Source organism: Astatotilapia calliptera, chromosome 19, assembly GCF_900246225.1.
Source record: "Astatotilapia calliptera chromosome 19, fAstCal1.2, whole genome shotgun sequence".
In the NCBI taxonomy this organism is placed as follows: Eukaryota; Metazoa; Chordata; class Actinopteri; order Cichliformes; family Cichlidae; genus Astatotilapia; species Astatotilapia calliptera.
This window is the reverse complement of record NC_039320.1, coordinates 2058028-2076167: the sequence shown is the minus strand read 5'-3', so window position 1 is coordinate 2076167 and position 18140 is coordinate 2058028. Positions and strand designations below refer to the sequence as shown.

Genomic DNA, 18140 nt, shown 5'->3' with positions numbered 1-18140 from the left:
TTTTCTGTCACATTTTTATCGTGACAATTTCATATAGAGAAACATACAGAGAAACTTTTGTTTGAATTTTGTTTTAATTGATTTGATTTTTTGCTAAGAGCCTTAAAAATGCCTAATTCGAGGTAAAGTGTGAGAAAACGTCAATAATAAATCTATCAGCTGTCCTCCCTTTTTCCCGCCCCTCTCTTCATTGGCTCTCTACACCGACGTTCCACGCTAACGGGGCTGCGATTGGTCCGCTGGGCTGGCCGTCAAAGAGAGCTCCGGCTTTGGGCAGAGAGACGCACGCTGCTTCTAGTCCCTGCTGCTCAGTGCATCGAGCGGCGGAGGGAATTGGAGTTTGTGCGTCTTGTTGTGAGTCCGTGGACCAAACAGCAGCAGCACCAGTGCGCTTTTCCTCCTCCAGAGCCGCGGGCATCCCGGGGAGGAGCAGCAGCCGTGCATGTATTGGATAGAAGGAGGAAGAAGATTCTGCTTTTTTGCCTCATTCATTATTATTTTTTGACTCATTGAGACATCCATATTTTCGCTTTTCCCTAATGGTAACCAACACCGAGCAGCCGGAGACATGTGGACTAATCTGGGGAAACTGCAGCGCTTCTTCCTCTTAGTGTGTCTTCTCCTGACGCTGCGGGCTGAGGTGAGAACTTTATATCTTTCAGCTCCGAGGCAAATGATGATTTTGTTGCTCTGAAGTTCTGATTATTATTATTATTAATGCTGTTGTTGGGGGTTTGTTGTGTGTGGTTGCTTGTTTTGTTTTTTTTGGGGGGGGGGGGGGGGGGTTCTTGTGGGGGGCTCGGAATAAATTCCATTCTTAATTGAATTGCCTCCTGAATCACGTGTTCTGGAATTTCGGGAGACAAATTAGATTTGCCAAAATTCTCTGCTGTGTCATAATTGCGCGTGTAACAGCAGACATCCGCAAATTTGTTCTCATCCAGGCGCCGAATGACTGCCATCCGCACCGAGTGCGTTAATGCGCGCCCGCTCTTGAAAGTTTGGTTACTCTAAGAAAAAAAAAGATCGTTAAGTGTCTTCACATGTTAGCAGTGCACCCTCACCTGCACAGAGAATCCCTCTACTGCTGTTATCAGCAGCAAGCGCCTCTAAATCTTTTAATGGTTTGCTTGTCTTTTCACTTTAGGTGATTTTGACTTTTAACTCAGACTGGATGGGTTTTCAAGGTGGATGTGTTTGTAAAGCAGGACTGCAGACTGATCTGCAGAGTGAGCTAAACTGGGAATGCTAGGTCCCGAAGCTGAAACGTGCCAAAAATGTACAGTAGCGTCTGTGCAGAGTGACTGCGCTGCAAACACATGAGCCCAGGTCGTGTTTTCTCCCCACATCCACTTGTTTCCACCTGGAATGTCCGCGTGCAGTTTTGTGGAGAGCTTTCACTGAATCAGTGACATTTCTCGTAAGGGCGGCGATGGTTATTTAACCGAGGGTCATGCAACACTTTGTATACCTGCATGAATCACTGATAGAAACAATAAACGGACTAAATGTAAGGTTTAAATTACTATTATTATTATTTTAATTACCTGTTACAGAGAGATGCTGCTACCATCTTAGGCATTTTTTTTCACACTGCCTTGTTCTCCTCAGGTGTCTCGGGCCACCGGTTACTTCGAGCTGCAGTTGATTTCGGTGGAAAACCCCAAAGGTCTGCTAAACAACGGCGATTGTTGCGACGACGAGAAGAGCGCGGCGGAAGGCCACTGCGGCGAGGACGAGTGTGACACCTACTTAAGAGTGTGCTTAAAGGAATACCAAACGGAGGTCACGACTAATGGACCGTGCACCTACGGCACGGAAACTACACAGGTTATCGGTGGGAATACTTTTCAGTTCAAAGGCGGACAGAAAACGGGACAGAACCGGAACAACGATGTCGGGAAGATCAAGATTCCCTTCCAGTTCGCGTGGCCGGTAAGTGGACCTTGTTTGATGGAAATTTGCCACGTTTATGTGATAATTGCGCTTTTTAAATTTTTGTTTTGTTTTGGGTTTTTTTGCTGTAACATTCCGATTTCTCTTAAAAGAACGCGTAAAACACTATGTTCGTTGAAATGGCCATTTAGGACGCGCAGGTGGACGCAAGTTTACTAATATGTCATTTTATTTGCCAAAAATAAAATATAAATGTAAAATTGGATGCTGTCACGTATTGAGGCTAAACCCTGGCTCACGCAAAGTGCAGCGCGCATCAGTTTGGCACAGTTCTCTGCAACAAGTCGCTCCTTGTCTGAATCTCTGCTTGCCACTCATTCTATCCGAAGTTTTGGCAACTTTTGGACTCTCCACATCATCAGTGATTCAGTCAAGTCACGGGGTAGATCACGCTCTCCTCTGGGAACTTTGCAGGAAATGTCCGCGTGCTTCTGATAAAGCCAAAACCACCTGGTGAGCGCAGGACGCAAGACTTTTACGCATAGTGGTGGAGTGGTGTCTCAGTTCGATGAGATACCAAACAAGCTGCTGTTTGTGTGGCTTGTGTGTTTAAATGAAAGGAAAGGGGGGGGGGGGGGGGGGTTATGTAAGGATTTTCAGTGCTGATTAAGAAGTGGCAGGTAACTTATTATCTAATCCAAACAGAATGGAGAGCCAATCAAAACCTGCCCCTGCTCCTTATTTGGAGGCACAGCGTGGGAAAGTGGATCAGAGCTGGCAATCAGAGTTTTGTTAAAAAAAAACAACACTGCTGTTACACCCACAGATCTGCATCAGGGAGGTTTACTGTTTGAAATGATGTTTTGGTGGAGTTTACAGGTTTTGTTCCCACAAAACAGCTGAGTGAGCTGTCCAAACAAGAGTCATCAGTCACTGTGAGACAATCTGGAGAAGAGGATCAAGGTTAAAATTGATCATCAGAGCATGAAGGCAAGGATAATCACACGATATTAAGGGAGGTGATTAGTCCAGTAATCAATTAGCCAAGGAAGGGAAAGTGATAAATCTTTTAATGATTGAGCAAACATTATTTACATTCCCAATTCCTAACTATTTTATGATTTAGCACAGTTAGAAAAACTAATAAATAAACACTCAAAACAAATGCACAAAAAACGGTTGACTTCTTAGTGGAAACACTGGTAGATTCCTTTACTCAAAAAAAATCACTTTATAACATTTTTTTGCATTTTATTTTGTTAAAAATATCTCAGGTCTGACCCATGAAGTCATGGATAAATGATGATAGAGGGGCGTGATAGGGTGCTGGGATGTCCTGTGGCAGAGGACTTCTCTGGGTTCCCAGGTGTGCATCAGACTTATTCCACTGGGAAATGGGATATGTAGTCTGTGTTTGATTTGAACTTTCTTTGGTTGTTCTGAGGAGTTTTTGAGGTGTGGCCCGGTGCACTGTCCTACAGGATGGAGCTGCTTTTCGGTGGGTGGCATCCACACAAGACCCATGATTTTCCAGCAGAACATTTCATTGTAACAAAACGGTCAGCGGTAGAGCTGGGCGATAGAACGATAACGATATGTATCGCGATATAACTTTTACTCGATAGAGAAATTAAGCTATCGCGATAGACCTCGCCGCTCTTGTCCTCTTAAAAAAAAAAAAAAAAAAAAAAGGTCAGCCAATCCAAATTAAGTAGCGCAGAGCCGAACCAATCACAGCCGCAGCGTCACGTCGCGTGACTTGTTACGTACAGCACAAGTGCCAAGCCGCACGTGTGTTTGTTTGGGAAGCAGCCAGCGGGTAATGGAGGAAATGAGTGTGCGACTAGAAAAATCAACCGAGCGTGACCGAAGAGAAAACAGATGATGGTTCCAATGCCGGAGAGATTGTCGAACGGAAGAGCCAAAGAAGTTCCGTAGTGTGAAGGTATTTCGGCTATTTCAAGTCTGACAAAAAACAGAGTAGCGTGCACTGTAAATTGTGCCGAAAGCAAGTCTGGAAATACAATAAACTGGTGCATGCGTCACACTGTGCGCCACGTTATTGTTTCGGTGAAATGAATTTCTACAATACTGTTACTGTTAATTCTACTCTCTGCAGTGTTTAAATGCTTACATATACACACAGTTACTGTCCCTCCACACATACGACTCGGTTCTGCTTCTATGCCGCAGCTTTGTTTACTTTTTCCCACCGAGGCTTCTAGACTTCTGATTGGCCAACATTTCTGCACGGTTAGGAATCTAGCGCCACCTGCTGCTTTGGCATGTTCATAGCAGCGTTTTCCTTCATTTCTGCCTTTATGTGTGGACGGGATTATTTTTTAAAAAGAAAACGGAAAATCTCAGTTTTCAAAAATACCCGTGTACGTGTGGACGTAGCCTCAGTCTCTGACTGGAAGCGCTAATTCGTCATTCGGCTTTTGTCAGACTAAAGTAACTGTTAAAACTGTTTGAAAAGCTAAGCTATACAACAAGGAGAGATTGAGAATTTCCTTTTAGTTCTCAGTTTATTTGATATTGACAAAAGTTAGTCAATTTTGTCTGTTCTTCTGTAAAACAAACTAAGATTTATTTTTAGAATTAATATTTTGTTTCTAAGTGGAATTGACAATTTAGTCTGTTTTGTTTGTTCTATTTTGAAACTTAAACGCTTTAGCGGCTGCCTTTTGTGTAGTTTGCAATATTTGCCTTTATTTATCTGAAAAAGTCTCATGTTCCTTAAGTACATCTACCCTGTTGAACTTATTATGAGAAATAAATATTTAAATCAAAACAAGCTGCTGATTATTTCACATTTTACTTGTGAGCAACGGCACATTTAAATCTTACAAATATAGTTATTTGGCTTATATCGTGATAGATATCGTTATCGACTGAAATGAAAAAAACATATCGTGATATGAAAAAATCTCATATCGCCCAGCTCTAGTCAGCGGTATCCGTTTCATCTGTCAGCAGATTACTGTTGCAGTTTTTCAGTGTACAACGGTGTACCTAATCTTTTTGATTTTTAAAAGATTTACGTTAATACATAGCTTTGAACTTTTAGGATCATGTGGTGGGTGTTTGGTAGAATTCAAAAATAATATTTTGCAAGAAAAAATAAAAACATGAAATTACTTTTATGAATGACTGTGTGTGTGGGGGGGATGAGTCCCCGTGCATCTGTTCATGTCAAAATGTACATATCGGGTTCTTTGTGTGCTTGGGTTGGCAGCAAGACCTTCCCATTCATCACTCCCCATGGTCAGCTGTCAGCAGAGGGGAAGATGGAAGTAGTAAGTTGGGGCCTTGCAGGCAGATTCGGTTACCACTAAGTTGTGTGTGACACAGGCGGTGGATATCAGTGTCACCTTCTACTCAAACAAGTGAACATCCTCCGGTCAATCGGGGCTGGGGGATGCCTTTACCTCGCCGCCTCTCAGGTTCATGCTCTACCCATTATTGGGTCATTGTTTCACTCGTCATGTGTGGGGTTGCTGTTTTCTGCTATCTGACAGACAGCAGATAGAGGTGTGTGTGTGTGTGTGTGTGAGAGAGAGAGAGCGCAGCATAAAGAAGGAGGGTATCAGCATTCAGCAGCTTCTTCTGATGAGGATGTCAAAGTCGCAGCAGTTGAAGGCTTGTAAAACAAATAGTTAGAAATAAATAGCATTTCACATTTTAAAGCAGTGCTCCATAAAGTTAACAGTGTTGAGTGAGCTGGTTTTATATGTACAGCGTCATCATGTTGATTATTTGGGAGTAACTGATTAATCATGTAATGTAAGATAATTGAAAAAAAAAGAAAGAAAAGATGCCTGGAATCAAAAATGATGTCTTTGAGTGTCTTCTTTCTACCCGGCAACACTGTAAAATCCACAGACAGACATCATTTAAAATAATAATCAGGAGAGAAAAGCAGCTAAAAAGAAAAAGAGAGGCCATTGCATGTAACCGTTCGTGATATCCCAGATAATACCGACTCTAAGCAACTGTTTCTTTCAGCTTGAAAGTTATAAATATTCAGATTCCTGGTTAAAGACAGTTACAGCACGTGCACCACAACTTCAGTCATCTCAAACCTCCAGATCAGGAACACCTGAATGATTACTGTGTAAACTTTGGCCTTGTTTCCCAAATCTTGTCGGACACTTAGAAGTGATGGAAATGACTCAACCGGTGAGGAGAATAAACTAAATGATTATAGCAAAATGCTATGAATAAAATAGACATGACAGTCAACACAAAAGGGTTCAGACAGTCTTTATAGTGCATGTTTGAGGTTTGGTAACACAATAGTGAACTCAGAGGAGAGAAACAAAGTATTGATCCGATACCAATACCAGGGTTGGTATTGATATTGGTAAACCTTTTTGCAGCATCAATTTCATGGAGCTACTGTCCTACCTTCTTCAGTCAGTTTTTGCAAAGTGATGAAAACTCTATTTCTAAAACATATTAATGTAGTTATGTAGCCTTTTCTCACCTGGGATTAGTTTTATTTTCGAGGAAAACTCTGTTTAAGATCCCAAATATGTGTCGTATGCGTGTAAAATTTGTTGTCAAAAGGATGAACACATGTATGAGGCTGTGGCCTGTAGCCTGTGGTGCTGCTATAGTAGACTCCATTGGCTGACCTCTGTATCTGGGCCACTGGTCCTGACATAAATTAGCTGCAAAAAAAGGACATTGTTCTGCCCTCTCTTCCTTTGCCAATCATTTCTCCTTCATTTTAACCCCTCTGGCTTTTGGGGCCTTCAATGACATGTTCTTTCATTAGAGAAGAGAGGGGGGGAGGGATTGGTCGATAGAATGAAGGAAGTAGTGATGATGGGGCAAAGGGAGGTAGAAGGGAAGAATGGGCCCCCTTTCAAAATTCTGAGGTTTTGCCACAAGGGAGGTGTATTTTTAGGATGCGGTCTTTTAAGATGTTGCTTTCTTTTAGTTGTTTTTTTTATAGTGACTGAAGCAAAAACAAACATTTACTTCTTCTCTTATTCCTTCTCTGCCGCTCCACTCGTACCCAAACCTTCCTCCGGCCCTCCATCTCCTTCTCCCTCTCTCCTTATGGGGGTATTTTTAGAGCTGCTGTCCTTCTCTCACCCCTCTGTGAGTAAATCAGGGATCTAGGGTGAGTACTCCTTCAGTTTCATAGCCCGCTTTTTTCCCCCCCCCTCCTGCCTGCCCCATCTTTTGCCAGAATACCCCCTCCCCGCCCTCAGCCTGGTGGAGCTAAGGGACAGAGGTGGAACAGCTGTTGTTCAGAGACCTCCTGCTCCCCCTCCTCCTCCTCGGATAAATGTTTTAGCGAATTGCATTAGGAAAGCAGGCTATGATTACAGCACACGTCGTGTAAGATCACGTCTCTCGGAGGAGTATCAGTGAGCAATCACAAAGTGTAATGTTGGATGACAGCGAGTTGCTGCCTTCCTCGGTTGTGTCCTCGATGCTGCCACTGCCAGCGGTAGGCTCGTTTGGCTCATTTGCCGAGTGCGTCCTTGGCGCAGTCTCTGTCTCTTCCATCAGGGAGCTCTTTCCTGTTTGCTGATACTTTTATGGTTGATTAGGTTTGGGTATTGGTTAGGAGGATGTGAAGCCCAAAGGGACAGAGGTGTAGGGTTGGTCTGGTTAGGGAAGCTGAATGAAAAGACACATGATGCAAAAGCACATGAAGCTGACTACCTGGTGTTACAGGTGGGCAGTGTGGTCACAAAGCCAGAATTCTGGTGTCAGCTTACTGAAGTATTCTCCTTGCATTTCACGTTAACACAGTTTACAGGAGAGAAGGAATTTAGAAAGCTAGTGTCTGCTTTTTAAATAAAGTTTGATTGTATTTCTGAGTGATCATCATACGTATATAATTTTTAAAGAATATGGAGGTACATCTATGTTGAATGTAAGGATTATGCAGTTGTTTAGTTTGGCGCAGGCTGACGTAAATGACTGGTTTTTGGTGGAGAGAGTGTTTTGAAACTACACAGGAACTACAAAAAAGATGAAGTATTTAGAGTTAAGACTGGTTGCTCATTTCCTGGATTAAAATGCTTTTGAACAACATCCTGCAAAATTAGTTACTTGCATGCAACAGTTTGAACCAGCTTTATTGGCTGTGTCCACCAGAGTGCTAGTAAGCAGTTTTAGAAAGCAAGCTTTTAGTCATGGATGCAGATTTCAGAAAACGCAGCCGCTCACAAAATAGAAATGATAGTCTGCGGTCTCCAGCCTGCTGCTTCTCTTAGTTTGTGTTTAATAAGCCTAAAAGCCTGCAGCGTGATCATGGTGAGGCTCTGTTACGTGATGTTAACTGCACTCACAGTGGATCTGCTCATCTTTCCCACGCTGGTTTGATGTCAGATGACCTGTTTCTGGTCAGAGGCATGGAAATGTGTTGTTAGCTGCTCTGCCTGGTCAGCTGATTGATGCACATGCTGTGGATGGATTTGATTTTATGTGTGACTTGTGTGTCTGCGGGGGCGGGTTTGTGTTTCTGCACTTATTAGGCTGTGGTGATATAAATGGGTTTACATCATTAATTCAAACTTTTTAAAGTAAATACAAATTTTTTTTTAGCTTGCTACTTTCTAAAGCAAAACGTGAATAGAATTTAGTCACGATAAAACTACACAGAATGCTTTACATGGCTTGTAATTGACATTTCACATCATAAATAACACAGCAGGTTAATACTATTGCATTACAGTGTCGTATGTCTTTCTCCCTTCATCCTTGACCGGTTGCAGCAGATGGCCACTCCCTCTCTTAGCCTGGTTCTGCCAGAGATTTTCTTCCTGTTAAAATGCACTTTTTCCTTCCCACTGTCACCATGTGCTTGCTCAAAGGGGGTTGTTTGATTGTTGAGGTTTTGTCTGCATTAGTATAGCTTACAATATAAAGTGCCTTGATGCATTGAGGTGACTGATGTTGTGATTTGGTGCTCGGTCACACGGTCATATAAGTGACTTTCCAGCATTCTAATTGTGTTAAATTCATAACATGTGTGTTTTGGTGAGGCAGACATGAAGTAGTATATGGATTATGAACACTGAGGTGAGCAGGGGTGATAAAAACAACATGTTAGAGGCATATAAACACAGAGCAGCTTAATTTCCCACTCGACTCTCCAGTTTTGCTGACAGGGCTAATAGAGCGCAGTTAGATGTGGGTACAGGGAGAGACATTATGATGGGATGAAGAGGACATAAGGCGGGATGGAAAAGAGAAAGCGATTTTGTGTGATGGCCAAACCTTCCTTTGTTCCACTATTTATTTACCTCCCAAAATCTCCCATCAATCCCATGTTTATTTTATCCATCTCCCTCTTTCTCTCACAGGGTACCTACCAGGAGAACACCCTCCAACTACATATTGTGTTAGTTAAAAGGTTTTTGGCTTTGGTTAGTTTGTTTTGTTTTCAGGGTTCAGCGTTCACCTGAGGTTTGCTTTTTCTTTGTCCAAAAACAGACTGGGAAAGGATCATTGCATTATTTTATTTTTGTATTTGGCTCATTTAGGTTCATGCTGTGAACCAGCTGATGAACTAAAATGACACGGGGAGAAGTTTTGGAATTCTTTCATGCACAAGGTCAGCAATTCAACAAGCATAATCAAATCTTAATCCTCATCTTATAAGGATTTTTTTTTAGTTGTTTGCAGGATTTTGTAGTTTATACTTACACTAGAGTGACACACTTGTTGGTAGATCTTCTTTTTTAGAGTTTACTCCAGTAAAGAGCACATGAAGTAGGAGTTAGACTTCCTGACACGACTGTCATTCTTTTTGTGGAAAAATGAAGCGAACGAAAGGAATAAACACACTAGAGTTCAAGTAAACCACTGCAAAGATATACAGCATGAACAAACCCTGACCTTACCCTTACTCGTCATTCGGCTGAAGTAATAAAACTGGAGAGAAACTCATAGAAATGGGCCTTTACACATCTTACTACAAGTCCCTCTTCGTCCTCTGTATCCCCCTGAAACGTGGATACTGTGCAGCCTGTTGTAACTGGCCTCTCCAGAGGGATTGGGTGAAGGTTCAGCAGGGTTTCTCAACTCATGTGGGACCCAAATCTCTGCCAATAATCTCTATTGCCCAACCTCCCCTTCATGGAGAAACCCGTGAAATACTCTCTGAAGCGCTATAATGTAACTAAACTTAATCTACCTTTCTCCTTTTCCATGTAAAGGATCAAAGTGTAAGGTTGTCATGTCTGATATTAGTCATTTAAAGCTGATCAAACAAAGCAAATGTTATTAACCCGGTATGCTTATAAGATTAACAGACATTTAAATGTGTTGTGTTTAACTTAAAGTCCCAGATCGAATCTATAAAAAGTGCCTGTGATGTCTTTGTCTTACATTGTAAGGCAACTTAAAACTGACGTTGTAAAGAAATGTGACATTTCTACTCCTATTGTACTTTATCAGACGTAGCTGGGCGTTAGAAGGTTACACCAAAGTTTTAGCCAGTTGGCCACATAGTGAAGCACGAGCGAGCATCAGTATGTGAGTGAGAAATGAGAGAAATGATGGATTAAGGGCCCTATTTATTCTACCTTCTTTTCCATCCTTCTCTGACTTTTGAGGTATTTTTTATTTGCTTCTCTTGTTTCTTGTCACTTTTTATTGATAGAGATGAAGCTCCACTCATCCACTTGTCCTGTAGCTTTTAGCAGCTCCACAAGCTTGTCATCATCAGTGTAGTTTGCTTGAGAAATCTTGAAACTATAGATGCCCATTAGAACACTTTAAAAGGAGTTTAGTTCTTTTTAAATGCACTAAAATTAATCCTGTGTTGGCATAAATGTGCAACTCTGAACCCAACGTGCTCTCATACCACTTAAAGTTTATCTACCATTGAAGAAGTTCATTTAAAACAGCATTTAGACCTAACATTACCTAACTGCCCCCACCTTGTCCACATGTTAAAAAACATTATTTGTGTTTGCAGCAAAGGGCAGGTGGACCGTTTATTTGTCACATCTGTGCTAAGGTGGGCCACTATTGAAGGACTCGGTCAGGATTTTCCCATGGCGTGAATATCGCTTTCCCAGTGGAGCTGTGGAAATGAGGCCTGCTTTAACCTCTTTGTCACCGCACCTTTCAGCAGGAACAATGACTTTATACCTCAGCTATTGTCCCTGGATATTGAGTTAACAAGACAAGTGGAGAGAAGGCGAAACAGAGATCTAGGAGGACAGCTGTGTTGGGCAAATTGTCAGCATTAGAGCATCTGGAAGTGCTGAATATGCTATTCATAAATATATATTCAGCAAATGTGTCTTTGGACTCTGGGATGAAGTCAGGGTAGCACCTCCATACTGCTCATTATCACTTCTTTCACTTCTAGTCCTCATTATTATTAATCCTACTGTACGTATCAGAGGTATTACTGTAAGTCTCGGCAATTTCCAACTTTCAAACTGCAGGTGGAGATTAAAGGAAATGAAAAAAGATCAGTGAATTCTTTGTTAAATCAGTTTGTGGTTTAGTATGTAAATGTCAGAACATGAAAAATGAGTTGCAGGTATTTCCAGTTGTGTGTCTTGTGTAAACAGAAAGGGAATAACTCAGACTTACAAAGCTAGGATTTATATCATACGTCAGCTTATCTTTAGAGGGCTGATAAAGAAAGTAAAAAGAACTGAAAAAAATATTGTTCTTGCCACAGGCTGCTTGATCACAGTTGGTTAAACACACAGGTCAGTTGAAATTGGCTGGCTAACTGGCCGGGTCGCAGCCCCAGGTGTGTGTGCCTGTGCTGAGTCGGGAGTTTTCCCCTCATAGCCAAGAGGTTTGCTGTGAGTATGATTCAAGGGGAAATAGTGTATTGTTTATTTGCAGTTTTTACATAAGAATCAGTTCAGTTGTTCTGACATAGTTTTGAGAGATCTTGCAGACAACAAAGTTACGATAATAAACATTGTTCTTGACTGCCTCACTGGCTGTTTTTGTGCACACCTGGATGTTTTGGTCTATGTCTTTGGATGACTTTTATGCAGTTCCAGTTCAGTTTCCTGAACAATCTTTGAACAGTATAGCTTTCACCAGACTAGCATCGTTTAACTGGGTATTAACTGCTGCACATGGCCACTGGACATTGTGAATTATGATTCTGTATGGTGGACATTTGTGTTGAGATTTCAGCCTTTGTTTCAGATTTGTCACCTAACAACAAGCTGCGAGACCTCATGTTGGAGAAGCTATAGCATACAAGCATTTGGCATCATTAAATGTGATTAAGGAGTCATCATATAATTAACAAATTGTCTGTCCATCAGCAAAGTAAACTCATCTTTCCAGCTTTTCTTCACGCTGTATGGATACATGTGTGCCGTTTCTTTTCTCTCTGTATCTGATATTACAGTATTTGTATAAAATTCAACTTTTCTCAAGCTGTTCTTGTTTGTCTTCGACGTGTTAGCTTAGCTTTGCTCTGAAAATAGCCTGCTGCCACTTACACATCTAGAACTGCACATTACCCAAGGAACCCACCACAGTACCTACACACTTATATTTCGCTTCAGCTCACTTCGGAAATCAGTAGGTTGTAATAAATAAAAAAATAAGTAAACCCAGTGGATTTGTTCAGTGAGCCACTGTGGACTTTTACGGCCATGGTTGGTCTGAATTTGGCTCTCTCTCTCTGGTCTTTTCCAGCACTTCACTGAGTTTACAAATCAAATCAGTAGCTTCAGCCAAGCATTTGAGCTAATCACAGACACACTCCTTACAATAAATCAGTGCAAAGTTTGGAGAATCTGCACAATTGAAATTTCACTCATACTCACTCTACAGACTGCATCCAGACTCGGATGCACAGATACCTATTGTGCTCCTCCAAGATCACAAGTTAAGAGACGAGCGATTGTGCTAGTACTCCGAGATAATGCAGTAAAACATGAGAAAACATCAGAGTCCCCCACTTGTGGTTGTGATACACAGATGTACATGCACAATGGCTGAGTAAGTGCAGCCAGCGGCAGCTTCTGACGGTTTGATGAGGTGGTAATAAAAACTCAGATTTTTATCTCTGTACATTCTCTGACTTTCAGCGTTCAGTGGAAATTTGGAGAAGCATCGTATAACCTTACTGTAGAGGTATGATTAGAGAAAGTCACATTTCTTTCTTAGTTATATCACTTAGGACTAACTAATGGATTTAAGGTGGTATTTTCTCCCTCAGACATACGTGCTATTGATTCAGTATGAAAGGCAAATTCACAGAATTCCTCTCTGTTGCCGGAGGAGGCGGCGTGACCTGGAGCGACAGAAATAGCTTTTCACGCGTTTGGTGTGGGAAAAGTGAATTGGGTCATTTCACCATTCTGCAGCTCCAGTATAAAGACCTGATTAGATTAGCTTTGATTAGATTTGCTGTCTGAACGAGGCCTCCTCGGGGAGGGTTGGCACATTGAGGCCTCCTTAGAGAGAAGAGGTGGTAGTGGGTGGAGGGGTGCTGGGCTCGTTCTGTTAATAACGTGCTAAATTAACCATCCGAGCCCCTCTCTGCCGGGAGCAACATGTTTTATTCATGTCAATAGACTAACAGGTGTGACGTGACAGGTGTTGCTGCTGCTTTTATTTTTTTTCTTCTTCCTCAGATCACAACTCTGGAAAAGTTGTTAATTGGGTCTCTGGATTTTTTTTTACTCCTTTTGCCGTGAACAATTCCTGGCTGTTGTGAGTTTCAGTTCAAAGAACATTCCTCGTCATTATGCTCCACCTGTGACTGTGGAAGTTTTTCAAAAATTGTTGTTGCACATCTTTTATGCAACATCCTTGTGGTATTAATTTTACATTACTGCACTCTGCTTTTAATTTATTTGACTGTTCACACATGGAGGCTTTTGACATTTGTTTTTAGCTCCTGAGTTCTTCTGAAGGGTTTGTGCTGTGATATTCTTTCTTTCTTTCTTTCTTTCTTTCTTTCTTTCTTTCTTTCTTTCTTTCTTTCTTTCTTTCTTTCTTTCTTTCTTTCTTTCTTTCTTTCTTTCTTTCTTTCTTTCTTTCTTTCTTTCTTTCTTTCTTTCTTTCTTTCTTTCTTTCTTTCTTTCTTTCTTTCTTTCTTTCTTTCTTTCTTTCTTTCTTTCTTTCTTTCTCTAATCCTTTATAAGGATTTCCAAAATTAAAGTGGAAGTAAATTAAATGATTGTTAGAGGTGCCCACTGGAGCCAAAATGGTCGTTAGTTGTAATTGTTAGTTTCAGCTGTTCAGTTTGCTGCCTCCAAATGAATCCCCTGAGGTATTACTGAATAAGAATGCATCCTTCAGTTCAGTTGTTCTATTATATTTTATTTATTTAGTGCCAAATCACTACAACAGTCACCTCATGGGACTTTACAGGTAATAATACAGAGAAACCCCATCAATCAGGTGGCTCCCTTTGGGCGAGCACTTGGCGACTGTGGGAAGGAAAAACTCCCTCTTAACAGGAAGAGACCTCTGGACGAACCAGGCTCAGGGAGGGGCATGAGGCGAGGGAGACAAGACAAGACAAGGTGGTAACATACATTTTTAATTGTGCTGCATTTATGTAAGCTCAAATATACTCTATATACTCTAACTATATGAAGTTACACTCAGAACCTGACATAAAGCACAGAAACCAATACAGCAAACGAACCATGGAATTATGGTGATTAGAGATTTTGTTGACACACCCACCTTTTGCAGTATTTTGTTTTCAAGTAGCTGCCAATCAGAAAAAGTTGGCTTAAAAAGAGGAGAAGGAAGCTAAAACATCTTGTTTCAGATATACGCAGTGAGAAAAATACAGCTTATTTGATTATTGCTGTGAATAATGCAAACCTACTCTAGTACTATTAGGAGTTCTTAACAGTGAATGATCTTCTGGCCTTAGTTTTATAGTACTGGCACCACTTCATCTGCACAATAGCTTCTCTTATGGCTTGTAGTGCAGTTTAATTTGTTCCAACAATATTACACACACTGCTGAGTGCGTTCAGAGGGTTCTCCAAAAGACTCAGATTGAGACTGCGCTGTTGTAGACTGCATATTTTTTTCAGTTTACTCCCTGAATCAGTTTTATAAAAAGTTGGAATTCCCTTCTGGGAATGGAAAAGTAAAATCAGGGTGACTTCGATTATCCAAGCGAGAACTCCAAGTTTTCTAGTGGCTGCAGTTCAGTGGAAGAAAGCTTGTTAGTGCGTATGATACACATAATTTGCAGCGTGTCGAGCAGCTCCAGACTGTACAGTTTATTCTCAGCAGAGTTGTGTGTCGCTGGCGGCTGTTCCTGCCGTGGTGAGGCAGTAATTTATTCATTGAACAGGTGAAGGCGGTGAGGAGTGGGCTGGTTTCTCCTCGCCTAATGAAAACTCAAATCCCTCTGACTCCTGTAAATTGGTTAGGAGGTGTCAAGTGTCTCCCAACGCACCCTTACACTCCCTTCCTCCCCTCCCAAGCCTCATGTCTCTCTCTCTCACACACACACACACGCACAGACACAAACACACAGATAAGGTTGTCTCGCTGCAGACTGCAGGGACGTGACACTTTGATCTTCAAGCTCCTGGCCTTCGGTGACACACATAGCCTCCTGCTTTAGTCTATGACAAACACTCTTATACAGAAACACACATGCACTCATGTCAAGGTGCTCTGAGGTTCGGAGAAAACCCCATCTGTCTGGAAGTCAGTGGCTGTGACATTTAAAATTGATTACAAGGGGAAAATTGATTATGATAATGTCCACTTGTGTTCACTCAGAGTAGAATTGTGGCTTCTCACGCGCTCGTAAATCACTACTGTGTCATCTAACGAACCGAAGAAGAAGAAGCTGGTATGATCTGGACACTTTGTGCTCAGATTGTCCTCAGAATGATGCCATAGTTTGGGGATTATTAGTACTGGAACAACTCTGAGCAATTATAAGATTATGTGCTAGCAAACACTTCAGCATTGAAAAACCAATGGCTGAATATCTTTTCTCAACATTTAATCTTGTTAAAATAAATTGTAAAAATAAATTTGCGCTGGTGTTGAAGACTTTACCTCTTTTACAATCCTTCTTGTTTTTTAATATTTGAGCCCAGAGAGGCGATGGTTACGTATAGACTCTATACAACATGTCTCATTCATCCATTCACACTGTGACTGCTTATATTACTGCTGCAGTCTTTATCTCGCAGGGTAGAACAGCTCATCCTCTTCCAAACGATTGTAGTAATAGCTGCATTGCAAAATAAAAGTTGGGAAAACTGTAGCGGCTTTCTGTCCCTTGTGGTGATGCTGTAACACATGCCTACACTCACAGAGGGAGTGTAAAGAGCCTGTAAGAAAATGCTCCTGTGAATGCCTCTGGCTCTCTCTGGAAGTTCTGTGACATTACGTAGACACCTTGCGGCTACGAAACCTCTTTGTTTAATGTCATTTCCACTTTCCCACATTTGATTGCGTTGCTAATTTGGCAGGCATGCCTGAGATCGCTCCAACTTTCAGATTTAGGATTGGTAAAGTAGGCGCATTCATTGAATTAAGATGAGAGGTAAAGAGATGGGAGGTAAAGACAGGAGCTTTACCTTTCATGTACCCAGGATTTTAACATCAGATACAGCAGTTTTTACGTTAATCAGTTCGTGATGTGTGGAGTAAAAAGATGAAAATGTCTACCTGGTGCTGGGGTGATTACTTCAAAAATGTAATGGGTGAAGAAAAAAGGGGGAAAAAAGCGTAATTTAAAAAAATATATATAGTCACATTTCATTTCTAGAATAATCAAAAAAATCAGTTCTCCTTATATAATGCCAATTCACTGCAATTATTTTGTTTCTTCCCTTTAATTAGTCGACAGACTTTACTTGAATAGAGCTCCATGAGACTAAAGAAACAGTGACACTCGTTTAGTGTACTAGTTGAGCATAAAACAACTTATCCACAAAACTGAACATGAATTTTTGATTCGTTTTCAAGTACGTCATTAATCATTTAGTCACACTCTATTTGCCACGAAGCATTCGATTCTGGACTTGTTTTCGCCGTGGTGCCAACCTGCATGTTATGAACACACCCTAAAATAAAAACTAATTTAAAAAACACGTGCTAACAAGCGCTAAGAGCAATATCTGACTTGTATTTTTGTCTCACCCACGACTTTTCTCAGCTACCCACCCAAAGAGCTTCACACCACGCAATTACGTTTAAAGCACCACCGAGCACCTGAGCGCTCTACCTCACCCCATGTCTTTTGCGCTTCGTCTTTAATCTCTCCTAGCGCCACTTTGTAACCTCCCTTGTAATCTTCCCTGCAGCCTTCAGTCACTCTGAGTCAGACTTGGGTCATGGGAACTCACAGCTGCTTGCTTGGCCCCATGCAGATGACAGACAGCGAGCTCCATCTCGGTTTGTTTGCTGATGCACGTGAAAAAAAAGGGAGAGGGGGGAAAAATAGCCCTGCACCTGAAACAATCCACAGTTTGAGTTTGTTGCTGTGGGACAGTGGAGTCCATCTCTTCAGGAAAGTAGGGCACAGTGTGCAGGCATGCTGGGCTTTCACACGCATTATACACATAAACCTGCAGTTTAGCACTCAGCAGATTGTGACATTTACTGTATCTGGTATTATTTAACACAGAAATCCAAATTTAATCCTCATTTCTGTGGATGACAGACAATCCAAAGAAAGGCATAGTAACCATCCTGAACATGCAAACCCAAACAACAGATGGAGGCAAACGCTCGGTCACCTCTAGTCTTCAGCTGGGATCTCGGCTTTACCAAAAGTGACTGGGAAGATGATCTTAGTACTCTAGCGGGGGTGTATAATCTAAGTAGCTCAATACTACTATTATACTTAGACCACATGCATCAAAGACTCTTGGTCACCACTGTTCCTTCTTTGGACCACTTGTGATAAATACTAACCACTGGGGACCAGGAACACACCACAAGAGCTACAGTTTTGGAGCAATCATCTAGCCTTTGGAATTTGGCCCTCGTCAGACTGAAATCCCTAGGCTTGCCCGTTTTTCCCACTTCTAACACATCAACCACTACAGGTGCCATGATGATAAGTGTTATTCACTTCACCTGTCAGTACTCATAATGTTATGCCTGATCGGTGTATGCGTACCTAGACATTTAAAACAAGTTGGGACACAGTTTCCTGTGGGGGATTTCAGTGGAGAAGGCAAGAAAATTATATTTCCCCATTGGAGATCAATATAGTCTATTTAACCGCCTTTTGGCAAGTCATCAAAAACCTGCCAGCTCTGGGGGTG

At 41.6% G+C, this 18140-nt stretch overlaps 1 protein-coding gene across 2 annotated transcripts in view; it reads left to right on the top strand.

The window, feature by feature from the left end:
* The first annotated feature begins 286 nt into the window (after positions 1 to 286).
* Positions 287 to 18140, top strand: part of LOC113011733 (protein jagged-2-like) — a 49959-nt gene continuing 32105 nt past the window's right edge. Inside the window, exons 1-2 of one of the 2 annotated variants that reach the window (XM_026151426.1) lie at positions 287 to 640; positions 1612 to 1935. In XM_026151426.1, the coding sequence (XP_026007211.1) occupies positions 569 to 640; positions 1612 to 1935 (396 nt within the window). In that variant the 5' untranslated portion in view covers positions 287 to 568. The remainder of the gene's footprint in view (positions 641 to 1611; positions 1936 to 18140) is intronic. The other variant, XM_026151427.1, reaches the window with a different exon arrangement.